Raw genomic sequence first — 23,727 nt, 5'->3', positions numbered from 1 at the left:
AGACATTAGTGCTGCTGTCATCCCTGTTACCTAATAAGCCAGTGGTGCAGAGGAAGGTCACCTACCTGAGGTTCCCATCAGACTCAGGCTTGATGTGTCTGTCTCAGGGGACAGACATGGTGACAGGGGGCAGGGGGGGGGGGGGGGAAGGTAGGATTCCTGACCAATCAGAACAGAGTGGAGAATGGGTCTGATTCTCAAGGGTTTTCCAGGAAACCTCAACCTTGGGGGTTGGATCCTTTCAGCTTCTCTTTTTATTAGAGTCATGCTTAGAATCCAGGAGTACAATACAATAAGAATCTCTGGGCTTCTCATTTTGAATAAAAGTTCCTGGGGATGGGAGCAGAGACTGTGAAAAAGTTCATATACATGAACATGTATACAGGTGGCCCAGATGTTGTGGCCAGAACAACACTGATGCTTTCTGCAGTGGCTGGGAGATGCATCTGATACCAGCCTCATCCATCCAAGAAATTTGATGGGCATCTTGCTTGGTCTCTTTGTGGTGGAAATGGAACAACGGAAGAAGAAACCCAAGGTAGCCTCCCATCTCAACTTATTGTCCAACAGCTTATTAAATACACAAGTAGGGTATTTTCTGACGAGAAAGTAGTAGAACTCCAATATCCTCTAAAGAGCACTGAAATGGTAAAAACAAACAGCAAGAATTTCTCAATAAGAGAAGAGTGTCACACTAGAGCAAAGAGCAGTTTAAGAAATTTTAGGTAAATGTGAAAAGCTGATGGGGATGATTTTATACCATCAATCAATTCTAATTGCTGTGCTTAAAGGAAATGTCCCATTCCCCTGCAAAGCATCTACGGGTGGCCACACTGAGACACTTGCAGAGCAGAGGAACTGGCCTGGGGCCCTCATCTAAACCCTCTTACCATCTGGAACAATAAGACATCCTGTTTCAGGAGTTTTCATTGAAGAACAAATACCATTCAGTTACCAGCAAAACCCTGGTGCATGGCATTGGTTCTCAAAGAATTATAGACAGTGCCACTGCTTTCTGGTATAGAGGTGGCATTTGGACAGATGGTGAAAGACTGACAAGGAGGTTTCTTTGGGGAAAAAAATCTATTTATTTTGACAAGGTTACAAAATTGAAAAAGCTTGACAGGGAAAAATTCTAAATATAGGTTTATTACTGGACAGAACTGTTTTGGATATGTCCCTTTAGATGCTTAAACTATAGCATCCTGAAAATACAAGTGCAAATGAATAACCAAAGTCTCAACTTAACATGGTAACTAAAGGAAAGAGAAATTATATAATGGTCAATTTCAAATGTCAGCACGTTTTAAAGGGAACCAAGCATAAAATTTCTGATGGCTACTGCAAAAATCATGGCATGCTTTTTCCTTACATTTTCCATCCTTTTTTTTAAAAAAAAAAAAAAAAACAGAGAATGAACCAGTATCACAGGAGGCCATTTCGTAATAAATGAAGATTCCTAGAAGCTGTAGATGCAATTTTCTAGATACTCCAGTACCCTGGAATAGAAGTGCAAAACCAACAGCATTCAATTCATCTCAGTAAGGTGCTTACCTTAGGAGAACTTAGTGAACTGGATTTTCTAAAAGGCGTAAGGAAAACTCATGTAGCTTTTCAGACCACCACACCATAGGATATCATTAAAGGAGAGTATGCCTTGATGAATCATCAGTTTGTACTGAGAGAACAGGAGAAATGAGAGAGAGGGACAAGAAGAAAAGAAGGAGTGTGAGGCAGCCAGAACAGAGGGAAAAGGCAGGCAGAGAGGGACAGAGGCAAGAGGGAGGGGCCCGCTGTTCAAAGACTCTAGAACAATCTCCCAGTGTCAGAATCCGCTGTATACAAGACAAGAGCAGGCTGTCAACGGGTGTTGCATACACGCATGCCTTTGCAAAAGGCATCCTACAACTTCAGCTGTACCAAAACAAATTAATAGTTAGTGGGCATCTGTTATTTACCTTTCGTGTTACTGAGCAGTTAGATATATTTTCATTTTCCTTGAACTTTGGTCCCACTTTCAGATTTAACTTTGTTCATTTATTCACTCACTACTTCTATTTTTTATATATTTATAATAAAAATGAAAAGAACCTTTTTTAGTTATTTCTCTTTTGGGGGTTCTGGTGGTTATAATGATGGGTACGAAATTTTACACCAAGTATTAAACAAGTGTAGTGTCCACATCCAGTAAGATCACTAGTTGCTTAGGCCTATATAGGTGATTAGTGAAACAAGATTCATATCTGAAGGCTAAAAAAGAGCTGAGTGTGTTAATAAAAATATAAATAGCAACCTAATCTATGATTTGTCAGTTTCTTCTCCTGGTCACAATCCTTAGAACCTTTTGGTGATTAAAAAGAGCAAAGCAGCATGAATAAAGCTGGATGGATATAACAAGAGTTTAAAAAGTGGCAACAAAATATTTCCTTTAAAAACCTGGCCTTCTCATGAGTTACTATTGCATTGTAAGACACAGAGAGAAAGGAAAGTCACAGCTTCTTTAGTCTTTCTTGGACAACAGTTGAAGTTTTAAAATTTGAATTTAATTCACAAAACCTCAATAATATCCTTGAGGAAGACCATGTCACTGGTCAAGCAGCCTTCTTTTTCTGCTGTGTTGACCAATTTCAGGATGTCCCATGAGTTTCGAGCAGCTGAAGAGCAATGCCCATACCATAGCTGCATCCCCAGTTGAGGGAACTCTTCATTCTTACAACTCAGCTGGCTCCCTGGCCAAATATGCCTGAGGCCTCTAGGTGTGAAAGGGCCTGGTTTGGAAGGAGCAGAACCAAGTGGGACAAACTCGCATAAGAAAGGGAGAGGAATTCTGAGTTTTGGGGGGCAGCTTGAGAATGGGGTAGAAAACCAAAAGGAAAGAGAAGAGAGACCAGGAGAGACTGGAGGGTGAACCAAGGAAGGAAAAGTAGCAAACAAGGGACCAGGGAACTCTGCCAGGCAGAGACTGGCCAACATCTCCTCGCCCGGTGAAGTATAACTCATGCTCGCTTTTATGTTCTCGTCTAGCCTGGGCTACCCTGCAACCTCATCCCGTGTCAGCGAGTCTGCTCTGTGCACTGGCTTTGTGTTGGGGGCTGCTTTAGGGAACTCAGGGCTTTCCTGGTGGCTCAGAAGGTAAAGAATCTGCCCGCAATGCAGGAGACCAGGGTTCAATCCCTGGGTCAGGAAGATCTCCTGGAGGAGAGCATGGCTACTCACTCCAGTATTCTTGCCTGGAGAATCCCATGGACAGAGAAGCCTGGAGGGCTACAGTCCATGGGGTCACAAAGAGTGAAACACGACTGAGTGACTAATGCTTTCTCTACTTTCATTCAGGGAAATCAAGAGAGGGTGGCCAGCAGGGGAGGGTAGTTGGGCACAGAATTTAGAAGCAGGGGTGATTAAGAACTGCACCAGGGACCGATCCAAGGACTCCTGCACATCTGGAGCACTGGCTTCTAGGCATCCCACAGAGTGGCCTGGTACCATTTTAGTTTAAGGAAAAGGGCAACTCCCTAAGGCAATAGGTTATGGGATGCCCAGGCCTCAGGGCTTTGGAGCTACAGGGCTTGAAAGGAAAGAAAGAACCCTAGAACTTTGCCTCAAAGGGAGTGCCAGCGTCATTGCTTAAAGAAGCATCCACCCCAGAAGAGAGAGCCCCAAACGCTGGCCTGCTTCTTGACTTCATGGTGGTAGGACCGTAAGCACATCAGTGGAGAAAAGGAGACCTAGGAGGCTCACTGTGAGCACAGTGCTCATAGCCCCAGCCCCTGGAGACGCACCTGCAGGGAGAATGCCCGCAGAGCGGGAATTGGGATCAACGCGGCCATGAAGAAGGCTGTGACGTTGCTGATGGAGGTGAGGGCCACGCTGGCTCCCGTGCGCTTGAGGCATTCCCCGGTCCTGTCCTGAGAAAGAGAAACCACAGTGCTGGGAGCTGCAAGGTGGGGCCTCAGACCACATGTTGTCTGAACAATTAACAATTCAAGTAAGTGGCAAAACAAGAGACCCAGTATTTTACAATGCTTATGGGAGGAGACATCTCTGCTTTTCTCTGTAACACCAACACTGAAAACCTATCTATAGGCGTGTTGCTCATGGTCATTTTGACCCAAAGCACAACGCTGCAAGATAATGATTTAAGTAAATTTTTAATATGATTAGAAAGGGGCAAGGAGAAATGGGAATAAGGTGACCAAAAAACTCACAGAAACAAATGTGCACTTTGGAACAAGTGTCCTAAGATTCTTCTAACTTACTTATTTACAGTCAGCAATGTATCTTCTGACTTGGGACTGAAATAGTTACTGGGCCAGATTGAGAAAAGGGAAAGGACAAACACTCAAGGAACACAAAGGGACTTCTGCTTTCCTCAAAGCTTTCTTCTTTTGTTTTTCTATTACCTCAAAGGGAATTCTTTTATTCTGTCCCGTTTCACTAAATGCATGTGCCAGAAGAAAGACATCATCCACACCAACACCAAGAGCAAGAAATGGCAAAACCTGTAGTGGAAACACAGCACAGTGACATTAGACAAATGAGGTCCAATTCTGGGAATCCTAAAGCTATTTAAAACATTGCCACCAGCACCCCTAGTAGTTACCCAAAGGACAGCTTCCATGCACTCATGTGAAAAATTTACTTTTATCTGATAGTTAAATCCCCATATGTAGAAGTTATAGCTCACAGTAGATCTTGTACATTACTAAGTTTCATGTACAATAATTTTTTAAGTTAATAAATGAAACGGAATCTAACTCATTTAAAGCAGTGGTTCTCAGTGCGTGAGCCCTAGACCAGCAGTGATAGGAGCTGGCTAGCCGCCCCCACCCTAGATGGGCTGCATTAGAGACTCTGGCGATGGGGCCCAGCAGTCAGGTTGCACAAGCCCGCCAGGTGATGCTAATGAACATTCAAGATTAAGACCCACTGCTCGAATACACGATACAAATTCCACTGATAAGTGAGGCATTTCTGACTAATCAACAAGCCCATTCAGACCTGCCCACTGTCAAGTGGTCCATTTAGAGACAGCACTCTGAGGAATGGGGCATCTAAGCAGAAAAAGACGGGAAGACCCTTTAGGTGACACGGACACACAGGAGGCCAACTAGGCCGAGCCTGGAGAGGAGGGGAGTTTGTCAATGAACAGCGGACGGATGGCTCCTTTAGTACCTGAGTTGTTGCAGCATTAAAGGAAATCCCGATCAATGAGCACAGGCCCAATCCTGCAGCCACTGACAGTGCAACCAACAGGACGCCAGCCAGCCCCACGGCACCCTGGGACTTGGAGCAGTCCCAGCGCAGCATGGTTAAACAGGCATAGGCAAGCTGCAAGCAGAACAGTTGGGGCAGGGGTTGGGGAGGGAGGTGAAGGAATGAAGGGGAATTGGAGGAGGTGGGGAGGGAGGGGGAGACACAAAACAAAAGCCAAACATTAGAATGTGTAAAGATTCTAATGTTTTCCCCCACCCATCACCCCAAATCAAAAGGTAGAACTTATTAAATCCCAACAACAACAAAAATTTACACTACAGACATCACACGAAATGATACAAGTCAAAGATGGGCAAACTGCAAACGGTAATAAATGCTTCACATGACCACTTTTTAAACCGTTATGAAGCCGAGCTCTCACTGTCTTGGATGCACGTGTGTGTTAAGAGCAGTTAAGAAGCAGGGGCAGTCATGAAAAGGTAAAAACTGAAAAACAAAACCAACCCCCTCCTCCCCCGGAAGAAGTGAATTGACTGTTACCATCAGTAAATAGCCACTGGCCACTCGGATGACGCTGACATCAGAGAAGGACTTGAGGATGTCATCCAGGGTCGTCGTGGTAAAGGAAAGCACCTTCTGAGTGGAGTTCTGAGCGACACTCTGATGAACCACCTGTGGTCACAATGCAAGGATAAATTCCCAGATGGGACTCGAGCTGCAATGAGCTTCAAGAGCACAGACTTCTAGTGACAAGTCCCCTTTGCCTAACCCCCACTACTTCTGGATGCCTTAAAAAGAGTTCTGCATGATTGCTATTTGGACTTGGATTAACATGAAACCACCCGGGCGCAGGACAGTGAAGGCTATTGCTAATCAAGTGAGAATGTGGAACTGCAGTAAGCTGGTGAGCCTGTGTAACTGAAGTTCACTCTGAGAGCTCTATTTACTCTGCGTCTAAGTCTGCTATTCTCCTCTCCATAACTCTACAACTGATCTGCGGGTCCATCAGTTCCCTCCTAATCCAAAACAACTCATTCTTATGGGCACTCCTCCTCCCCCCTTTCATTTGCTGGCCACTTTTAAAAGGTCACATGCAGCTCAGTGGAGGTCACTGCTTGGGAAACAAAGGCCAGCTCCTGTCACATGACCTAACCAAGGGGACTGCAGCTGTGAACAGATTCTATGCCTTGCTAATGTTTTCCAGACACCTTTTCTTGCTAACCAAGTGTTTTTTTAAACCCTGTTATGCCTCAGCTCTGGGGTTCACAACTGGTTCCTCACAATGTTTCAGGGCATTGGAGTTAGAATTAGCATCACTCAGGAAGATTTTCAGTAGAAAGAAAAGGAAAAAGCTCCCATCCCACCAGATTCCCAGAATTACAACCTACTATGAAAATAAATGTGAATGCAAACAATGCTTAAAAAACATGAAAATGAAGTAGTTAGTAACTAAGGGGTCTGTACTAAGATTCAAAGGGCATCAGAACGCCAGCCGATTACCTCCACGTACGTCCTCTGCCAAGCCTCCAGGATGGCTGCTGCCTTGTCCTCGTTCCAGTTGATGTGCGAGACATACTCATAACCCTTGAAGTGTTCATACATTTGCTTGGGAGTCATTAACTGAAACATGGTCTGCAGAGCATGGGCACTGTGATGGGGTGGAAAAGCCACAACATGAGCATCCCCGGGGAGCAGCTCTCACTGTGCAAAATCCCCACCCAGCACCCTTGACTCACCGCAGCCATTCTGTCCTACGTGAGCACATGTTTCCATTAAAATGGGACCTGGATGGTTATTTTATTTAATAGATCGATGTACCATATTAAAGGTGTAACCTTACAAACCTTTTACAGATATACCCCCAAATTAAATTAATAGGCAATTTCCTTTCTCAGTTTCTATCCAACGAAACAGGAAGGGTAGGGGAGTAGATAGCTTGACCAGATATGCTGGGCTCAGCGTTGCATGCTTGCTTGTGCAGAAATCCCAGACGACGGCTCTCTCGAGGGAGAAATCTCAGACGGAGTGCCTGACACTTGACGGAGCGGAGTCCACAAGTGCACAGAGGATAATTCTCATTTAGCCGTCAGTTGTTGGTCTTTCCTTTTAACAGTCTGTGACAGAGTTCAGCTCGTATCACTTAACTCCACATGGTATGACCAATCCCTCTTGCCTACTTTATATTTGCCCCAATTTTCTCCGCAGTAGGTAGATCTTCTAAAACTCTACACTCACTCACTATGGTCTTGATGAACATGATAGACCTGTTTTTGCAAAATTCCCCAGAAGGTGATTTTTGAGCTGGTCTGGTCACTAATATTTTCTAATATTCTATTACACCAGACAGCTAGCTAGGATAACAGTTAAGTATTAATGCAAACACACTTGCAGATGTCAGAAGAGACGTGGTTTCTGAGGAGAGGACAGAGGAGAGACAGCTTGGATGTTCCATGTGCAGGATTACCTGACAAGCTTCCCGGTGCTGTTCTTGACTGTGCCACCCACAATTAGTTCTTCCTGCCAGTGCATATACTTTCTGGATAATCCATGACACCCACCATTCAAAACAAGGGCCATATCAAGAGGCTAAAATAAAAAGACAGCCACATAATTATAGGAATTAGTAGGCAGGTCACATGCCTTGTTAAAATCCAGTGCATTAAGGGCTTGTTTGTTTCAGTGAGAACATTAATAACAAGGCTAATGAGAGGCGTATGGCCAATCTTACAGCAAAATTTTAGCTCTTTAAACAAACTTCATTCCACAGACCAAAAAAGTTGAGAGCAAAATCTAAAAACAAGAGAACTAAAAATGGGGGCAAATACCAAGTTTTTCTCCCTTCCTCTCTTGAGGAGAATGCAATGGCTGTACTTACTTTGGTTGCATTTTTGTTGGGGGCTGTGGCAGGACAGTCTGGATCAGCTGGATTGAGGCAGGGCCGGTCCATGTAACCATGACCAACTTCAGCCTTATTCAGCATTTCCTCCCAGCTGTCCACTTGATAGTTTATTTTCTTTAACTCTTCTAGGAATTCCAGAGGGTCAAAGTTTGTCCACTGCAAAGGAGGCTTACCTCTGTGAAAGAAATTAGGAGGTGAGACAATGAAAAAGAGGTTTCTAAGCCCTGAGTAAAATAACCAGACTGAATCCAGATTGCATCTGGATTGTACGATGCTTTGGGGGATACAGCTATAATTCTGGGACCCTGGAACAAAGATAAAATGCTCCTTGTCAGTATGCTGCTGTGCTGTGCTGAGTCACTCAGTCGTGTCCAACTCTTTGTGATGCTATGAACTGCAGCCCTCCAGGCTCCCTTGTCTTTGGGGATTCTCCAGGCAAGAATACTGGAGTGGGTTGCCATGCCCTCCTCCAGGGGATCTTCCCGACCCAGGGATGGAACCCAGGTATCTCGCATTGCAGGCAGATTCTTTACGGCTGGAGCCACCAGGGAAGCCCAAGAATACTGGAGTGGGCAGCCTCTCCCTTCTCCAGGGGATTTTCCCAACCCAGGAATTGAACCGGGTCTCTTGCATTGCAGGTGGATGCTTTACCAGCTAAGCTATCAGGGAATCTTCCTTTCCAGTATGCCTATATGCAAACCTATATCAGGAAAATAACTCATGAATGGACATGGCAAACAGAAAACTTAGAAATTAACAAAGACATTAAAGAATCTTTACTTGCTTATACAGGATATTTAATACCTAAAAACAAAATTAGCCAAATGGGTGCTCCTAAGCAGAAGACTGAGACCCAAAATTAAGGGGAGAGGGAAGGTGGGGAGGAAATCACAAAGTCAAATTAGCACTTGCCAGCCTAATAAATGCTTTGTGTAAATGTCATCAATAAAAATATTTGATCTCCATTACCTTTAATAATCCCATACTTATGAGTGCTCTCTGACAGCCCAGCAGTCAACCCCATAAGACCCCTGCTGCCTCTGCCATCACCGCCATGAAGGACACTTCCCTCCACACTCACTTTTGAATTTGTGCTGTTGACAGACCAGAAAGGCTTTTGGCTGCCTGTTATGTGGTTCAAACCACACTGTAGCTGCTCAACCAGGCTGAAGTCATTATTCAGAATCTCCCAACCAGAAAACATAAAACCCCTTATTTCCCATCTAAAACTGTACACTGAAGGTCAGGGTATGGCCACTGCAAATTGCTTTTGCAGATATGTGCAAGCTAGAAGAGAAACAATAACCCAAGCACTAACTCTTGCATAATTAACTGAAAATGTCTACATTAATTAACAATTATTCCTTAAATGATGTGGTATACATAATATTCAACTGCTAAACTGTGAAGCGTCCCTTACCATGGCCCTTCAAAGATAGTAGGTTTCTCTCTTAAATGTCATTAATGTGATCCAAAGAAAGGTTAGCATTTCACTTAACAGGAAGATCTTAGGCTTTAGCATGTACCCACTAATAAATTCTCTCCTTAAAAAATAAGCTAAACCTACGTAAATGCTAGGTCTGCAAAACTGCAAACATTTTAAAGAGTTAAAAATCACACATACTCTGAAATAATTTGCATTTTATTTGCATATAAATAGGCTGGTAAAAGTGAATGAAATTTAATGATGCCTACAGAACTTTTTTTGAAAAGAGGAAAAACATTCTGCCCTCTCCCACAGCTATTCACTTAAAACATGCACATGGAATTTCAATGTTTTTATTTTTTTATTCAAAGCTAAAATGGAATAAACAATGATAAAGTAACATCAGAAAGATTCTAGAGTTTAGAAATCACAGAGATCAGAAAATAAGATCACACACTTACAGTAGGTATGCTGTCCCAGACTGTAACTTCGCCCCTTCCCAGAAGCAGTCCAAAGGTGTAATAATTAAACAAGGGTAAAGATACTCTATTATCTGTCAAAGTTGAAAAGAACAGGCCATGCATTATGCTAATGTATACTACTGGGCTATTTTCAGAATTTTTTGCAAACAAAAAGAAAATATATACCTGATCCATGTAACCTGTTTCTGTGATAAGTTCTCCAGATTTATAACACAAATGTTCCAATTTCCACTGCCTATAAAAGAGACAAATATTTCTTGTAATAAAGGAAATCTGTGCAAAATCAGAACTACAGAACGTACAGAAAGAACTCCAATTTTGATCACTTTTCAGTATTTGTCAAAATGAGCAGAGCTTTGCCAAACAGATTCAACAAGCTTACTTTAATGAATAGATAATACACAACTGTAATTAACATGTGGGATGTTTATGTAAATGAATGCTACCAAAGTACTTGAAAAGTCTTGTTTTCTTAAGTGTTCTCCCAATAATCTTGTTTACACCATTAACCTGCTTTTCCACATACATCAAACAACTTTCGGGCAGATAATTCAGAGTTGAATTATCAGAAATTCAAAATAGGTGGGGACTAAATTAGTGAGGTTCACCGACTGGCTGAGCAAGCTCCGGGAGTAGATGATGGACAGGGAAGCCTGTCGTGTTGCAGTCCATGGGGTTGCAGAGTCGGACACAACTGAGCGACTGAACTGAACTGATAATGTAATAACATATACTGAAGTGGAGAAAATACTACTTTCTTATTGGTAGGTAATGTCCTTATTTACAGTGTTCAAAATGAATGTTTCTGCTCTTAACCACAAATGTAAACAGTATTTCCAGGTAGATTGGTTTCCCACTTTACATTCTTCTATTCTTGTCCTATAGAAATTAAATACCCTGATCAACAATTACCTCTATTAACTATCATCTGTCTACTATTATAGAGTTTTGTTATCCCTAAAAGAGTGCTAAATAAACCCAAACCTTCTACCCAAGTGTATTAGGGAAATAAGTCCAATTTGAAAAGAAGAGAAAACTAGGAAAGAATAGGGATGAGAACTCCAAGTAAGGAAAACAGATATAAAACTCCATCCAGATTGCTCTGTTTCACTGGGCTCCTTTTTCTCTCTTGTATCAGTTACCCAAAAGGGCATTCTGGACTCTGCCCTCTTCCTTATGGAAACTTCCCATATATTCCAGTGCCACGTTATCTCAGTGGCCTGCTGAAATGCCACCTTTCTGCTAAGCTTTCTTTGATCAGTCCCATTGAAAGTGACCCCTTTCTCTTGAACCCCAGAACAGTGCTCTCCTTGTTGGCATGAGCACCTATAGGCGGGACTGCCTATGTTCGCGTCACACCTGCTTCTCTGCATTGTCTTTCCTCTAACTACAGGCTGTCCGCTCCTGAGAGGGCCCAACTCACCCAACCATCCATCCACCCACCACTCATCCATCTATACATATACTTACATTTTAATTCCATATAGCACAACACATAAAATCGAGCACTAGTAGGTTCTCAACATCACTTATCAATTAACTCTTACACTTGCTTGAGAAGGGCATGGCTAATGTTTCAGAAAATCCACTGGGCTTAGAGTCAGAAGAAAGGGTCTGAAACCCAGCACTACTATTTGATAACTATTTGAACTCGGACAAATGCTTTAATTAAAAACTCTAGTTTTTTCACCGGAAAAAAAAAAAAAATGAAATGGGTTGAAAGAGGTATTCTTTAAAGTTCAGGTCAACGCATAAAAGTTCTCTGGTTCCATTGTTGTGTAAGATGGTAATTTCATTGTTCAGATGCTCCCACCTTCTCCTTAAGAGTGTAAGGGACAAGCCCTCTTAAGGCAGGGTCCCATTTTGTTAGGAATGCATGCTTACAGCAGCCCTGGGACACCCATTTCCAGGTTCTTTATGGGCCTCCACTCGCACTTTCTGCAGAACTGCACTGGGTGATTGCTTCCCCGACAGCACTCCTTACAGACTGAGAGGGCTGTGCTGGGAAGAGCGAAGATGGGCTCTCAGGTTGGAGGTTACAGGAGGAGGGACAAGTACAGATTTTGGTTTTACTTTCCCCCCTTCATTCTCTCTGGACAATGAATAAGTCTACCCTGCTGCCTCCTCTTCTCTCCTATGAAATACAGTACTTGCCAAGCACTCACTTTAGAGGTGTTTGATGATGGGGGTAGGGTGGGGGGGAGGATAAAGTTAGGTAAATGCCAACCCAGTGGTATTTTTAGTTCTAGGAGAAGATTCAGTTTAAATTCAGCAATCCAAGCAGTCAGTCAGTCAAGCAACTCCAAGTGCCTGCTCTAAGTGCTGAGGTACAAGAATGGATAAGATGTGGTCCCTACACTCTGATCTAAGTGTTGGGGTACAAGAATGGATAGGATGTAGTCCCTACACTCTGTTTAGATAGGTAAGAAAAAAGACTAGTGGTTTCATTCCAGAACTCTTCCTATGCTTTTACTACATCCACAGCATTGCTAAATCCGCCATGAAGTTGAAGGGTAGTATTTTGCAAAGGTGTGTTAATCCACCTTATTCTGCCTACTTGTCCCCAGAATTCATCACAGTAGTTTAAACTATTTTTTTGTTGTTGCTTTTGGTAACACACATCAACTGTTAGCATCTGTACTGTATACAAAGTAATGAGAAGTAACTTCTTTCTTATTCTTTGTGAATTGACAAAACTGTAACTGGTCCAGAAATGTCTAAAATAGTGAAACATCTTTGGAATGGGTAGGCAGCCACCCAAATGGTTGTTTGAAGGACCATACTTATTTGGGTAGAGTGCCAAGATACTTACTGAAAATACATTGTAAAGTAATGTAATTCATATGCTACTAAACTCTAGAGACAAATCAAGACTTTAAAAATCGTTGCACTGGAAAACTACCTGAACTAACTAACACTCCAGGTGTATTTCCAGAGCAACTTTTATTGACTAAAACAAAGGATTCCAAAGCCAGCACACTCTCCCCACCACCTTACCTGTTATACATATATACATGGACCCGGCTGGCCTGGAGCGCAGAGTCCAGGTGCTGTCGGAGTGCTTCTGTGGTCAGGACGTTAGCACCTTCTTCCTTGGGGGTCTGAATCATGAGTTGAGGATTAAACATAGCCTCTTCTCCAATCTTCTGGCGAGTATAATTTAATTCACGACTTACTCGTCCACCAACTGGTAAACACGTAGAGGTTTCAATTAGAACAGCAAAATCCCCAAATTCCCATTCCATTATCTAACTAAAAGGAGCAGGGTACATAATAAATGAGCTCTGATCATGAAAATGTATGGCTGATGTTAGAGGAGTAACACTCACTTTATTATGATTGGCAATGTTAACTCTACCAATAACAAACATATAAAAAATACTCACTAAACCTATTAACAATGGTCCTGCCTGTCACATACGCAAACCTAATGCATGCGTGCTCTGTGCACCTTCTAACTAATGCACCATATGTATAAGGGGGAGGGGAAGGAAAACTTGAGACACCTTCTCCTTGCAGACCAGACCAAATACCCCTGTTACAATTTCTTTCACTTGTATAAACAATGTGGCCCTGCAGTGCATTTCAAGATAAATGGCTTCAATTTACACTCTTCTCCTAAATAATCTGGCAAAGGTAACAAGGAAATGTTTCTCCTTGTTGGAAAAAGAAATAAGGAAAGGTGGCAAATGTGTATTTAGCACAAAACTTGCCAGGAGAAAATAAATAATGTGATTCATGTCAGATGCACAAGGGGAAATCCCACTTGAGAGGAACCACATGGATCCGCCGTGGCTGTCTTGGGAGGCCCTGGAACCTGCTCTCTCAGACTCACGTGTTCAGCATCCAGAAAGCATTGTCAGGTTCTGAGTCACCTGGGGGTGGGCTGCCTATGTTCTGGAAGCTTCCCTAGTAAGTCTGAACCCCTGCCCCAGAATCTCCAGCAGGCAGCCACGGCTGGGCATGAGAAAAGCCAGCACAGCAAAGCACAAGAAATGTTGTTACTAAGAACTGCTCGTCTTCTTCCTCAGGTCCTCGATTACACTTCAGTTAGGGCTTTAGAACATGCCAAGCTCAGGATGCTGCAACATATGGCGGGAAGGGCGTTTCACTTCCCAACGGGGCTGTGTGCGCAGATGGGCCATGGGCATGGATGGGCGCTGTGAGAAGAAGCTCTGAAGAGGCTGCTTTGATTCAACATGGGTAAGTAAGGGCTTTGACGGAAGGCAAACGTAAGAATCCTGGAGCACCCACACACGCCAGTTGCTACAGGCACTGTAAGCTGAATGTTTCTGAAAAGCAGGCCTTCAGCTATCTTTCAGAAAGAACCCTCAGGGATCACCTCAGCTTTCCCACGAGGAGAAATCCCTTTTCTTCAAGTTTAGTAGTCAAGGACATAAACATTTGGTTTGAGCAAGTAAATAAGTACTGGGAACAGCGGGTTGTTTAGTTCTCTTGGCATATTTTATAAACAAGAGAGCAGGATAAAAGGCAAATAATGCCCTCATTAGGAAAACTAGTCCAGATTTGCAGACTGGCAGGGTCATCTGTGCAGGTTCACGCAGATGGCCGAGGCCACTGCAGAACTCTGTGAGGTAAGGTCGAACATACTGTGTGTGTTGGAGAGAGAAGAGGAAGGGGGAGGGGAGGTTAAGGGGGAAGGGGTGGTTGGGAGAAGAGAGGGGGAGAGAGAGGGAGGGGAAGAGACAGAGAAATGATCAGTTGGCTATAAAGACTAAACATCTAAATAGATGCTGCAGAAAACTTTGATAAATACCCAGGGAATTATTGAGGCTCTAGCAATCAATGCAAAGTTAAAGACAGTAGGAAAACCTAGCAAACAACTTGCAATAGAGGAAGAATTTACATAATGCCACAGGCCTTCTCAGGACGCTCCACTAAAGCTGCCTGCAGGCAGGGTCTGGCTCCTTCTGGCAGGAATCACTATGCATTATTTCAACCAATTAGCTAGTGAACTGAATTACACTCAATCCACGTTCTCCAGAGATAGAAAAGCTGTTTGAGGCCAAAAAAAAAAAAAAAAAAAAAAGCCAATTACTAGTCCAGAGGTCACTTCTGAAAAGCCACAGAGTTGCATACCAAGGAGCTACAAACAGCCTTTTCGGAAAAAAAGCAAGCTCAGTCCCTTACTTTTCTCTGGATATAAGACATCGATGCCCCACAGGTACCAATCATTTATATTTCCACCTGCCTCCTTAAACACTGGCACAGTACCTGACTTCTCATTCTGTTTACAAACTTGTAGTACTTGCTTTACCTTTACTGAAGCTTAAAATGTCAGGTGAGTTAAAACCATGAGGTAAAAACAAACAACATCAAAGCAGGACCACAGACATTCCACTCCACGCCACCCCGCCCCTGCCCCGGCCCCAGCCAATAAGCTGCCTGTAACTATAACCAATGAGGCGATGACCTGAGGGGAGTGCACACAAAAATAAAAAGCAAATGCAAGATTCATGCTGCTAAAAACTTAAAACTCTTCTAGACCAAGCTCATAATGAATCAATTAATTTATCACAGTGGGTTTCAGAAATGATGCCATATCCTACAAGATAGGAATTCCGTAACATCATCTTTTCAGAATTTTTAAGATGTATATTTAACACCTACATTTTAATAAAGGGGTATATTTGTCATATCTGTAGAGTTAGAAAACTTTTTGCTCGTCCACCTCTTTGGTCTAGTGATAAATATGACTATTTTGCTAACTTGACAACCAGTTTCAACCAAGACTATTATCACAGGCAGATTTAGCAACTAGAGGTGAAGGGCTGTGAATTCTAAAATTTCCCCAACCGGCTATGCTATGTCCTACTTTTGAGTACTGTCAAATTATTTTTCCATATCATGCGATCATATTTTACTGAATATTTCATCTTACACAAACAAATATGAACATTTTTGAAAAACTATTCAGTAACTTTTTAAAAAGTTTAGTTGATACACACTTGCTTTGATAGTTGTACCATAAATCGTTCAGCCAGTAAACACTTGAGGGGTTCAGTGCTATGTGCTACACACTGGGGCGTGTGGTGGCTAAGACAATTCCAAGAGGCTCGCTGGCCAGTGAAGCACACAGGCAGTACCCAAGCAGGTACCCTCAGGTTTGCCTTGCTGCAGGGAGAGAAAGAAGGCAAGAATGGCTGGAGCTTGGTGAGACCATGACCTAATCACTCGCTTGGCTGCACTGGCAGACTTGAGCTCCTTCTTGGGTGAACCTGTGTCATAAACTGCACAGCACTCACATGGTCTTACATCAGTATCCAGCCAAGGCACTCTGGAACAAGCTATCAGAAACAGAAACCCCTTTGGACAGGGCAGTTTTATGGACTTACTGACTTTTGCTCCTCTAGCAAATGCCTATCCTAAAATCACGGCTCAGTGATGGTTCCCGAGATGTTCCGTGTCTTACTATCTTTGTCAGCATGCACAAGTGTGAAGCTGTGGTCTCAGGAAGCCATTCCAGGTGACTGAAATTACAGGTGTGGTATGGGGGGAATGTTCTGCTCCCTTCTCTTTATCATTGTCAAGGTCAAAGTCCTTCATTATTACTTAAAAAATAATCTCATATTTGTGCAATACTGCATAGTCATTTTTGACTACTGAGCAGAATGACCCATAAGATCCATCATTTGTGATACAGATAGATGTGGGGATACAACCATGTGAATGTGGTTATTACCATGTGATGGTTTATGAATGTTTACCTGCTTCCCTTTGGGGGGCTTTATCTCTATTTCTTAATCCTTCTACAAAGAACACATAAAATTAAGACTCCCATGAGACTTTTTGAGAAAAATACGAAAGCTACTTGACAGGCACCTGAATTAAAAATAAACTCAATGCAAGAATATTATGCACCTCTACCATAGTCTGAAGTCCTCTCATAATTTTTCCTTCTCCTAAACTCAACAGACAAAGCAACAAAATAACAACTGAACTTTTTGAACAAGACTCAGGAAAACTGATACTGAGGATCCTGGGACACAAAATAAAATTTATATGGCTGTGGTGCTTTCCATTTGCAAAGCCCTCCAACACTCATTATTTACTTATCTTTAAACATTCTGCTTACTACTGTGCTATGCTTAGTTGCTCAGTCATGTCTGACTCTTTGTGACCCCATGGACTGTAGCTTGCCAGGCTCCTCTGTCCATGGGATTTCCCAGGCAAGAATGCTGGAGCAGGCTGCCATTTCTTCTCTGCTTGGTGCTACGTCCCCATCAAGCTGGATCGAGGCAGATGGACAGATGATAGGAACAGAAATCAGAAGATCTGGGTTCTGAGTCCCAGCTTCGCCACTCGAGGAGCTGAAGTTTGGGATATAGTTGAGTCTCAGTAACCTCCTCTGTAATGTGGGGTGAAAATGACACTACTAACCTCATAGGATGGTGTAAAGACTGACAATTAGGTGAAGTTTCCCAAACCCTTAACCAGGAGCTGAGCGGGCCTCCATCCATTAGTTTGCCTACTGAAGGGCATGTATTGTCACCCATCCTTTACCGAGCAGGAAACACAGCTACCGAGTTTGGGTGACTTGCCCAAGGTTCCCAGCTGACAGCAGAGGTGGAGCCAGCCTTTAACCGCCTGCTCGGCAACCCTCCGGGCTTCTGCGCACCAGGGGAGGATATGAATTCAGGAGTGCCCAGTTCCACATACCAGACCACCAACAGAGCCTTTAGATTTACACAGGACGAATAACTGCTATCTTTATTTAAAGGACAGCAATGTCACCTCTCAGATATTTTACCACCACCAAGGAGATAGTTTTTTTTTCCCGTAGGACTCCAAGGGCAGCAGTGAACAGGCCCCATTTTCCTGTGGTCCCAGGGGGCTGTTTTAGAGGAGCAGAGTGATGAGGGTACAGAGAACAAGCCGCTCTAAGCCTCCTGACCTACAAAGTCTACCATTTCGTTTTTCAGAAATCAGAGGCTTAAGCCAGTTCTTTCAAAGAAGTGGGGTCTAAAGGATCACTTGTGCAAAAAAAGTTCTTGATCAAGTTAGGCTGATCCTTCCCTCCCCAAATTCAACTAAGTGTAATTTTCCCAGGTGAAGAAGGGCCATTAGATAGGTGGGAGACCCTTCTGCTCACGGGTCCGTACCTCCGGGTCAGTGCCCTTCCAGTCCACGGCAGACACCAGACGTTCCCCGTGATGTTCTGCTGGATCCTTCCTCGGCACGGCCTTTCGCACAGAGCTTAATAAACATCTGTGGCATTCATGCAAAAAGCTTTTGCCAAAAGCGTATTGTAATTCTCATAAAGATGTTCTGAAGGACCAACCAAAGTATTTTTCCCAATAAATTCCAAGTCCTTTCAGGGAGGAACTGTCCGCTGCCCACTCACCTCGGCTCACACTCAGTATGTCTGATGAATAAATGAATGAACAGCCTCAATACAGAGCCTTGGGAACAGGCAGTCATCTGTATAAGATATTAATTCTCCCCAAAGCCTCAAAAGTCAATCAGTCAAAACAAATGACCCTTTCAGCCTGAAAAGTACCCACTCAGAGTCCAATTAGGAAAATGGGGTCTGTGTATATGCAAGTGGGGCATTTGCATTTGATTAATCCCATGAATTATCTAACAGCCTCTAGACAGATTTTTTTTTCCCCCTTTAGTTGCTTCAGGTCCTCTTTTCAATCTTGCGATTGGTAATTGTGAGAATGAAAAAGTACAAATCTCTAAAAGAGTGTAACTGTAAAATTATTAGCACCAGCTCATTTTCTAAACTGGAAAAAAATGAAGATTCAGTAATTTGGGCAATGGGCTGAAAACTTCTGGGCTGTGAGTTTCAGTCACTCTTCCACCCATCTCTTTTATTCATGACTAGCCAAATGCTGCTTAAGCTTCTAGGCTGTTTTTTTTTTTTTTTTTCTTCCTCCTGGTGGGATTGTGCCCTTGGGTATTGCCATGGGAAAATGCTACAGTCATATAGCCCAAAGAGAATCTGTCTTCATGAAGAGAGCCCGGTGCCATGAAAACAGCAAAAACAAGACAAGAGCCGGACAGACACATTGCAACGCCTCCCCGGGGACTGCGTGGGGGGACGAGGAGGGCCAAGTGCTGTGGCAGCAGCGGCTCTGAGCATGCGCCTACTACTGGCCCCCACACCAGCTGTTTGTGGTGCCATCTGTTCCCACCCGGGCTGCTTCCTCTGAATGGCTTTCCTGAAGCCGCCCGCTCGCCCTGTCGGACACGATCAGGTCAGCCCAGCGCTCTGCCCACATTGGACCTGCTGCCTGCACTGCCCCACCCCCCACCTGGTATTTCTTACAGGGCCACCAATTCCCAAGATGACACTGCGTCTGTCAGGAGGCCCACTCTTCACTGGTCACTTGCTGCTGCAGCAAATGAGGACTGCGGTCAACCCCACCTAAGAGGGGCTGAGTGAAGTCAAGCCCGCAGAGCTCAAGATGTCCCTGGCTTCCAGCAGAATGTGGCAGAGTGGAGCTTGGCTGTATTTCTAAGTGCATACTTGCCCAGCTGTGGACTGTCCCAGGCCCTATAGTTATTTCCCCTGGCTGCTCAAATGCTACTGCAGGCAGATGTAAACCCCAGTCCTGTCCTTCTGCGGGAGCTGAGCAAGCCCAGGAGGGTCTGACACAGAGTGGCATGTTTCCTCAGAGGCAATGCTGGACCAGGAAGAAGAACCAGGGACCAAAGACAGCCTGTTGTTACCAAGTTCTAAGTTCTCAGTTTAAGTCCTCCCAATGTCTTCATTTTAAAAAATAAAAATACAAAGCAACTGAACAACAACAAAACTGAATGCCTTTGCAAAGCTGCAGGCTCTCTATCTAGCATTCAGGCTGTTGCATAACATTAACCCCAGTTCCCTTCTCCCGGGCTTCTGTGAGGCTGACATCACCTCTCTGCTCTGAACAGTCTCCTTGCCATTATCCAGCCTGAGCTTCTTTTCACTGGCCTCCTACTTGAGCAGCTTGGGGTGGGGGAGATGATGTGAGTCCCCACCTTCGCACACAGGCTCCCTGGCCCCTGTGGAATTCCGTCTCCTGCACTGACCCTTCCCTCTTGCATCTGTGTGGGGAGACGAACGTCACTGGGGGCCACTTTCACAATTGTGTTGCCATCAGGATTAGCTGGATTAGGGGCCCGATGCATAAGGACCCCCTGGTGCTGTGAGGAAGTTTCATCACTAGGTCAGCATGGTGTGAACTATATTCTGTCACCACCACCACTCCCTACAGCCACCAGCTGAAAAGCGGGGCTGGGGGGACGTGGCAGAAAAAATGCTTCCAGGGCAAAACTGCCTCAACTCCTCTTAGCAATAAATTCCCTTGTGGTGCATTCCGAAGGACATGAACTATTGAAGACTGTCTCCTTTTTTAAACAAGAAACCTACCTGATTCTTTTCTAATCCATGAAGAATTTCATGGGTCTCCCAGTGGTAGTAGGTGGAATGGTGAGTATAGCTACTGTAAGACACAAGGGAACATCTCTTCCAGCCCTTTGCTAAAACCAGTCAAGCAGTTTGGGAAGAGGGAGTGTTGGAACCTTACTATGTGAACAAACACCTCCATGGTGGTCAATTCCCATTCTTCTAGAGATGCTTGCACTAGCTCTCCCAGGGAGAAGGGGAGGCTTCCCCATCTAATCTGAAGGAAAACAACATGGACACGGGGAGTGGATGGAATCAGGGGTGGGGCAAGCCAGGGGAAACAAGAGGATGGGGACAAAACCAAGAGCACAACTCTTAAACTCCTTTTAAAAATTTTCACCAACAGAAAAGTTTCCCTCCCTTGAAGTCATTTGGCCCATTCACCTACCCAAACGTCCCATTCTGGCCGCCACCACTCATGTGGACCCTGCATGAAGTAAACTCAATTTGTAGAGAAAGTAATGGGATTTCTGCAAGTGTGTGTGAGTGTGTGCGTGTGTTTTATAGAACAGTCCTTCTTGCACAGAACCAGGCTGTTCCATCAAAGCCGTATCTGTTATATTTCTGTCTTTCTCTTCTGTTTGGTGTATTCACCAACAAGAGAAAAGGAGGTAAGCTTTGGCGGCCCTGACCTGCAGCTGGAACACAATACTTTCGCACAGCCCTGCCGACCCCTGACATAAATTTTACACCGCAGCTGGCATTTACACACTCAGCATTACCATATGTATAGCTGCTCGGTGCTAATTATGCTAATCACCTGTCTAACTCGCTGCTGCGAAAAATGGTTGTATTTAGCAGTCCAGTGCCTACCAATGCAGCTTACTGTGTGGCTGAAATGTACATTCAGACGGCCCTGAATGGCGAGATTTTTCCACATTGCTGGCTGCATTCAGGCCTCAGAAAAATTTATTCAAGTCAACTGGTTTCGGTCCGCAACAAAAAAGTTACGAGAAAAAAGTGAGTGTGTTCTTGCCCTAACATTCTGGATCTGCTTGCAAGCAAAATGATAAATCAATTGGTGTGGGAAACAAAAAGGGAGAGAGATTTCTTTTGGAAGCCATGTGAAACTGTAGCCTATTTAAAAAAAAAAAAAAGAAAAAAAAAAGGGTCATCCTATCCCTCAAATCTCTAGAAAGAGCAGTTAATAGATATTTAGCCCTAATCCCAATTCTCTCAAATTGCAAGCTTTGTTTGCAATTAAGCAAGGTATTAAACATGTGCAGCTCTTTTCTGGATCATGTGTGGATTAAAACGATGGTATCATTTTTTAAAATTTATTACAACACTGTATGAGTCTCAAGGGGGAAAATCAGGTAATAGGAAAGAATGTTTTAAGTAGTTTGGGAAAACTCTTATCTTTCAAAAAGTTTCTATTTAAAAAGATACTGTGTGATACTTAGGTCAATTTTGTGAGATTTTCTGGTTTCTCCACTGAAGGAGCAAACGAAATCAAGGGAGAGAATGGGGGTGGGGAAGATGGGAGAATTCCAGAAAGAAAAAACTGCTTGGGAAGGGAGGAGGGAGGAGGGCAGGAGAGAACCAAAAAGCCTGCATTTTCCTTAATCCCAAAATTCCCGTTTTTATCATCAATGTTTCTTAAAGCAATTTTCTCAGATCATTCTACAGAACGGATTTATTAAATCAAGATAATATTATCATAGGTTGTTTTAACAATTCCTGAAGTCCAAGCTGAAACCCCATTTCCTCCTAACTCACAAAACACTTTCCTATTAGTTTTTAAAAACCCTGCATCTAGTCACTGTAAGCACTGCTTAGTGTTTTGATTATTTGGGTGTGCAGATCTGTCTAGCCATTCCAATTTCCTTGAACTGCCCACAGCACATAAGATACATTCTACTGAAGGGATGGCCGGAAGTGCTTGCTTTCTCACCTACAAATGATCATAATTAGTAAATTATTTATTTAAATTTAGAAATTGGGAGCAAACTGGAAGGCCATTCATTTTGCAGTGTAACCTGGGTTACCCCACCCCCACCCCGGCTACAAAACACCAGAGCAGCCTTGTGATAAATCTCAGGTTTACACACAGAAGGTGTACCAACCAGCATAAAGGGATTGTGAAAGAAGCTGGCTTCTCTTTGCAGCCAATAATAAGGGTAAGGCTCATAGTAGCTTTCTTCCTATCAGCTCACCCCACCATTCTGTTCAACTTTATATAAATATATCTGACCCAATGAAGCAACATTATCCAAGCCACATCTTTCTCTCTTTGTCATCTCCCAATTCAAGTTGCTTTTCCTTACTAGTCCAAAGTATTAACTTGTCTGGGTTTTTTGTAGTTTCAAATCTTGACTATGCAGCTAAAAACACAAACGATGGGATCACTACTGTGCCCACTGCAGAAGGCTAACCCCTCTCATTCCCTCTCAATCTCCCGCTCTTCTTAAATAGGAGGTGGACCACCCTGTCTCATGGCACAGAGGAGTGTTTACATTGCAGTACTTGACTGTGTAATACATCTGGCATTTTTGGGCAGGATTCCTGAGCTAGGGGCCAGAAGCCCTTAAGCAATGATTTAAAAGGGGGGAAAAAAAAAAAAATCATGCACATTGACTTAACAAAGCCCACTTCCAGCTCTTTTTGTTTACTTTCATATATGCTTCATCAATAACTGAAGACTATCTTGGTTGCTAAATTGGGGAAGTCTACTGCTTTTCATTTATTTTAACTAGAATAGATAAAGCTTGTGCTGCGGTATGGAGGCTTGCTTCTCACTAGCCTTGCCTCCATAGCCAGTGCTGTTCTGGGACCCACATGCAGTGTGGACCATTTGGGCCTGCTCACACCTGGGTTTCTGGATTAGAAATAAGGCCCTGCCTCCACATTATAAATCTCTCCAACAACAAACTTGTCACTCATTAGCAGGTACCTGACTGCCCACCAACGAGTTTCCTTAACACATGACATCTGTTTTTCCAGCTATGCTCTAAGCTCCCAATACCACAAAATGGTCACAGTCTTGAAGGGACTGAGGACAGGAGGCATCTTTCTGCAAATACAACTCTTAAAACTCTCCGCAACAGTCAAGCACTTCCCCAATGGCAGCATTCTGTTTTGAAAGGCTAGTTATTTCTCTCAAACTAAAAGATACATGGAGAAAAACTGAGATATTGTAGTGAAGGAAACAACAACCCTATGTCCAATTGAGAGGTAAAAAAAAATCTAAAAAGTATTACCATAAAGCTCCTAAATGCAGACTTTAGAAGCAAAGAGTAATAAAAATGCTTGTATTTTGATGACCCTGATGATGACTATGTGGTGTTTC

General features: G+C 43.5%; 1 protein-coding gene across 5 annotated transcripts in view; it reads right to left on the bottom strand.

Moving 5' to 3' along the window:
* The window catches only part of PTCH1 (patched 1), a 69,511-nt gene that overhangs the window by 27,920 nt on the left and 17,864 nt on the right, over positions 1-23,727 (bottom strand). For 4 of the 5 annotated variants that reach the window (XM_020894255.2, XM_020894253.2, XM_020894257.2 and 1 more), the window contains 10 exons: positions 13,019-13,208; positions 10,187-10,256; positions 10,001-10,092; positions 8,090-8,288; positions 7,679-7,800; positions 6,715-6,862; positions 5,755-5,886; positions 5,173-5,328; positions 4,401-4,499; positions 3,780-3,905 (listed from right to left, as the gene is read on the bottom strand). In XM_020894255.2, the coding sequence (XP_020749914.1) occupies positions 3,780-3,905; positions 4,401-4,499; positions 5,173-5,328; positions 5,755-5,886; positions 6,715-6,862; positions 7,679-7,800; positions 8,090-8,288; positions 10,001-10,092; positions 10,187-10,256; positions 13,019-13,208 (1,334 nt within the window). The remainder of the gene's footprint in view (positions 1-3,779; positions 3,906-4,400; positions 4,500-5,172; positions 5,329-5,754; positions 5,887-6,714; positions 6,863-7,678; positions 7,801-8,089; positions 8,289-10,000; positions 10,093-10,186; positions 10,257-13,018; positions 13,209-23,727) is intronic. The other variant, XM_020894254.2, reaches the window with a different exon arrangement.

This window comes from Odocoileus virginianus, chromosome 31 (assembly GCF_023699985.2).
Source record: "Odocoileus virginianus isolate 20LAN1187 ecotype Illinois chromosome 31, Ovbor_1.2, whole genome shotgun sequence".
Lineage (NCBI taxonomy): Eukaryota > Metazoa > Chordata > Mammalia > Artiodactyla > Cervidae > Odocoileus > Odocoileus virginianus.
The sequence above is the reverse complement of the archived record's forward strand: the minus strand, read 5'-3'. Positions and strand labels throughout refer to the sequence as shown.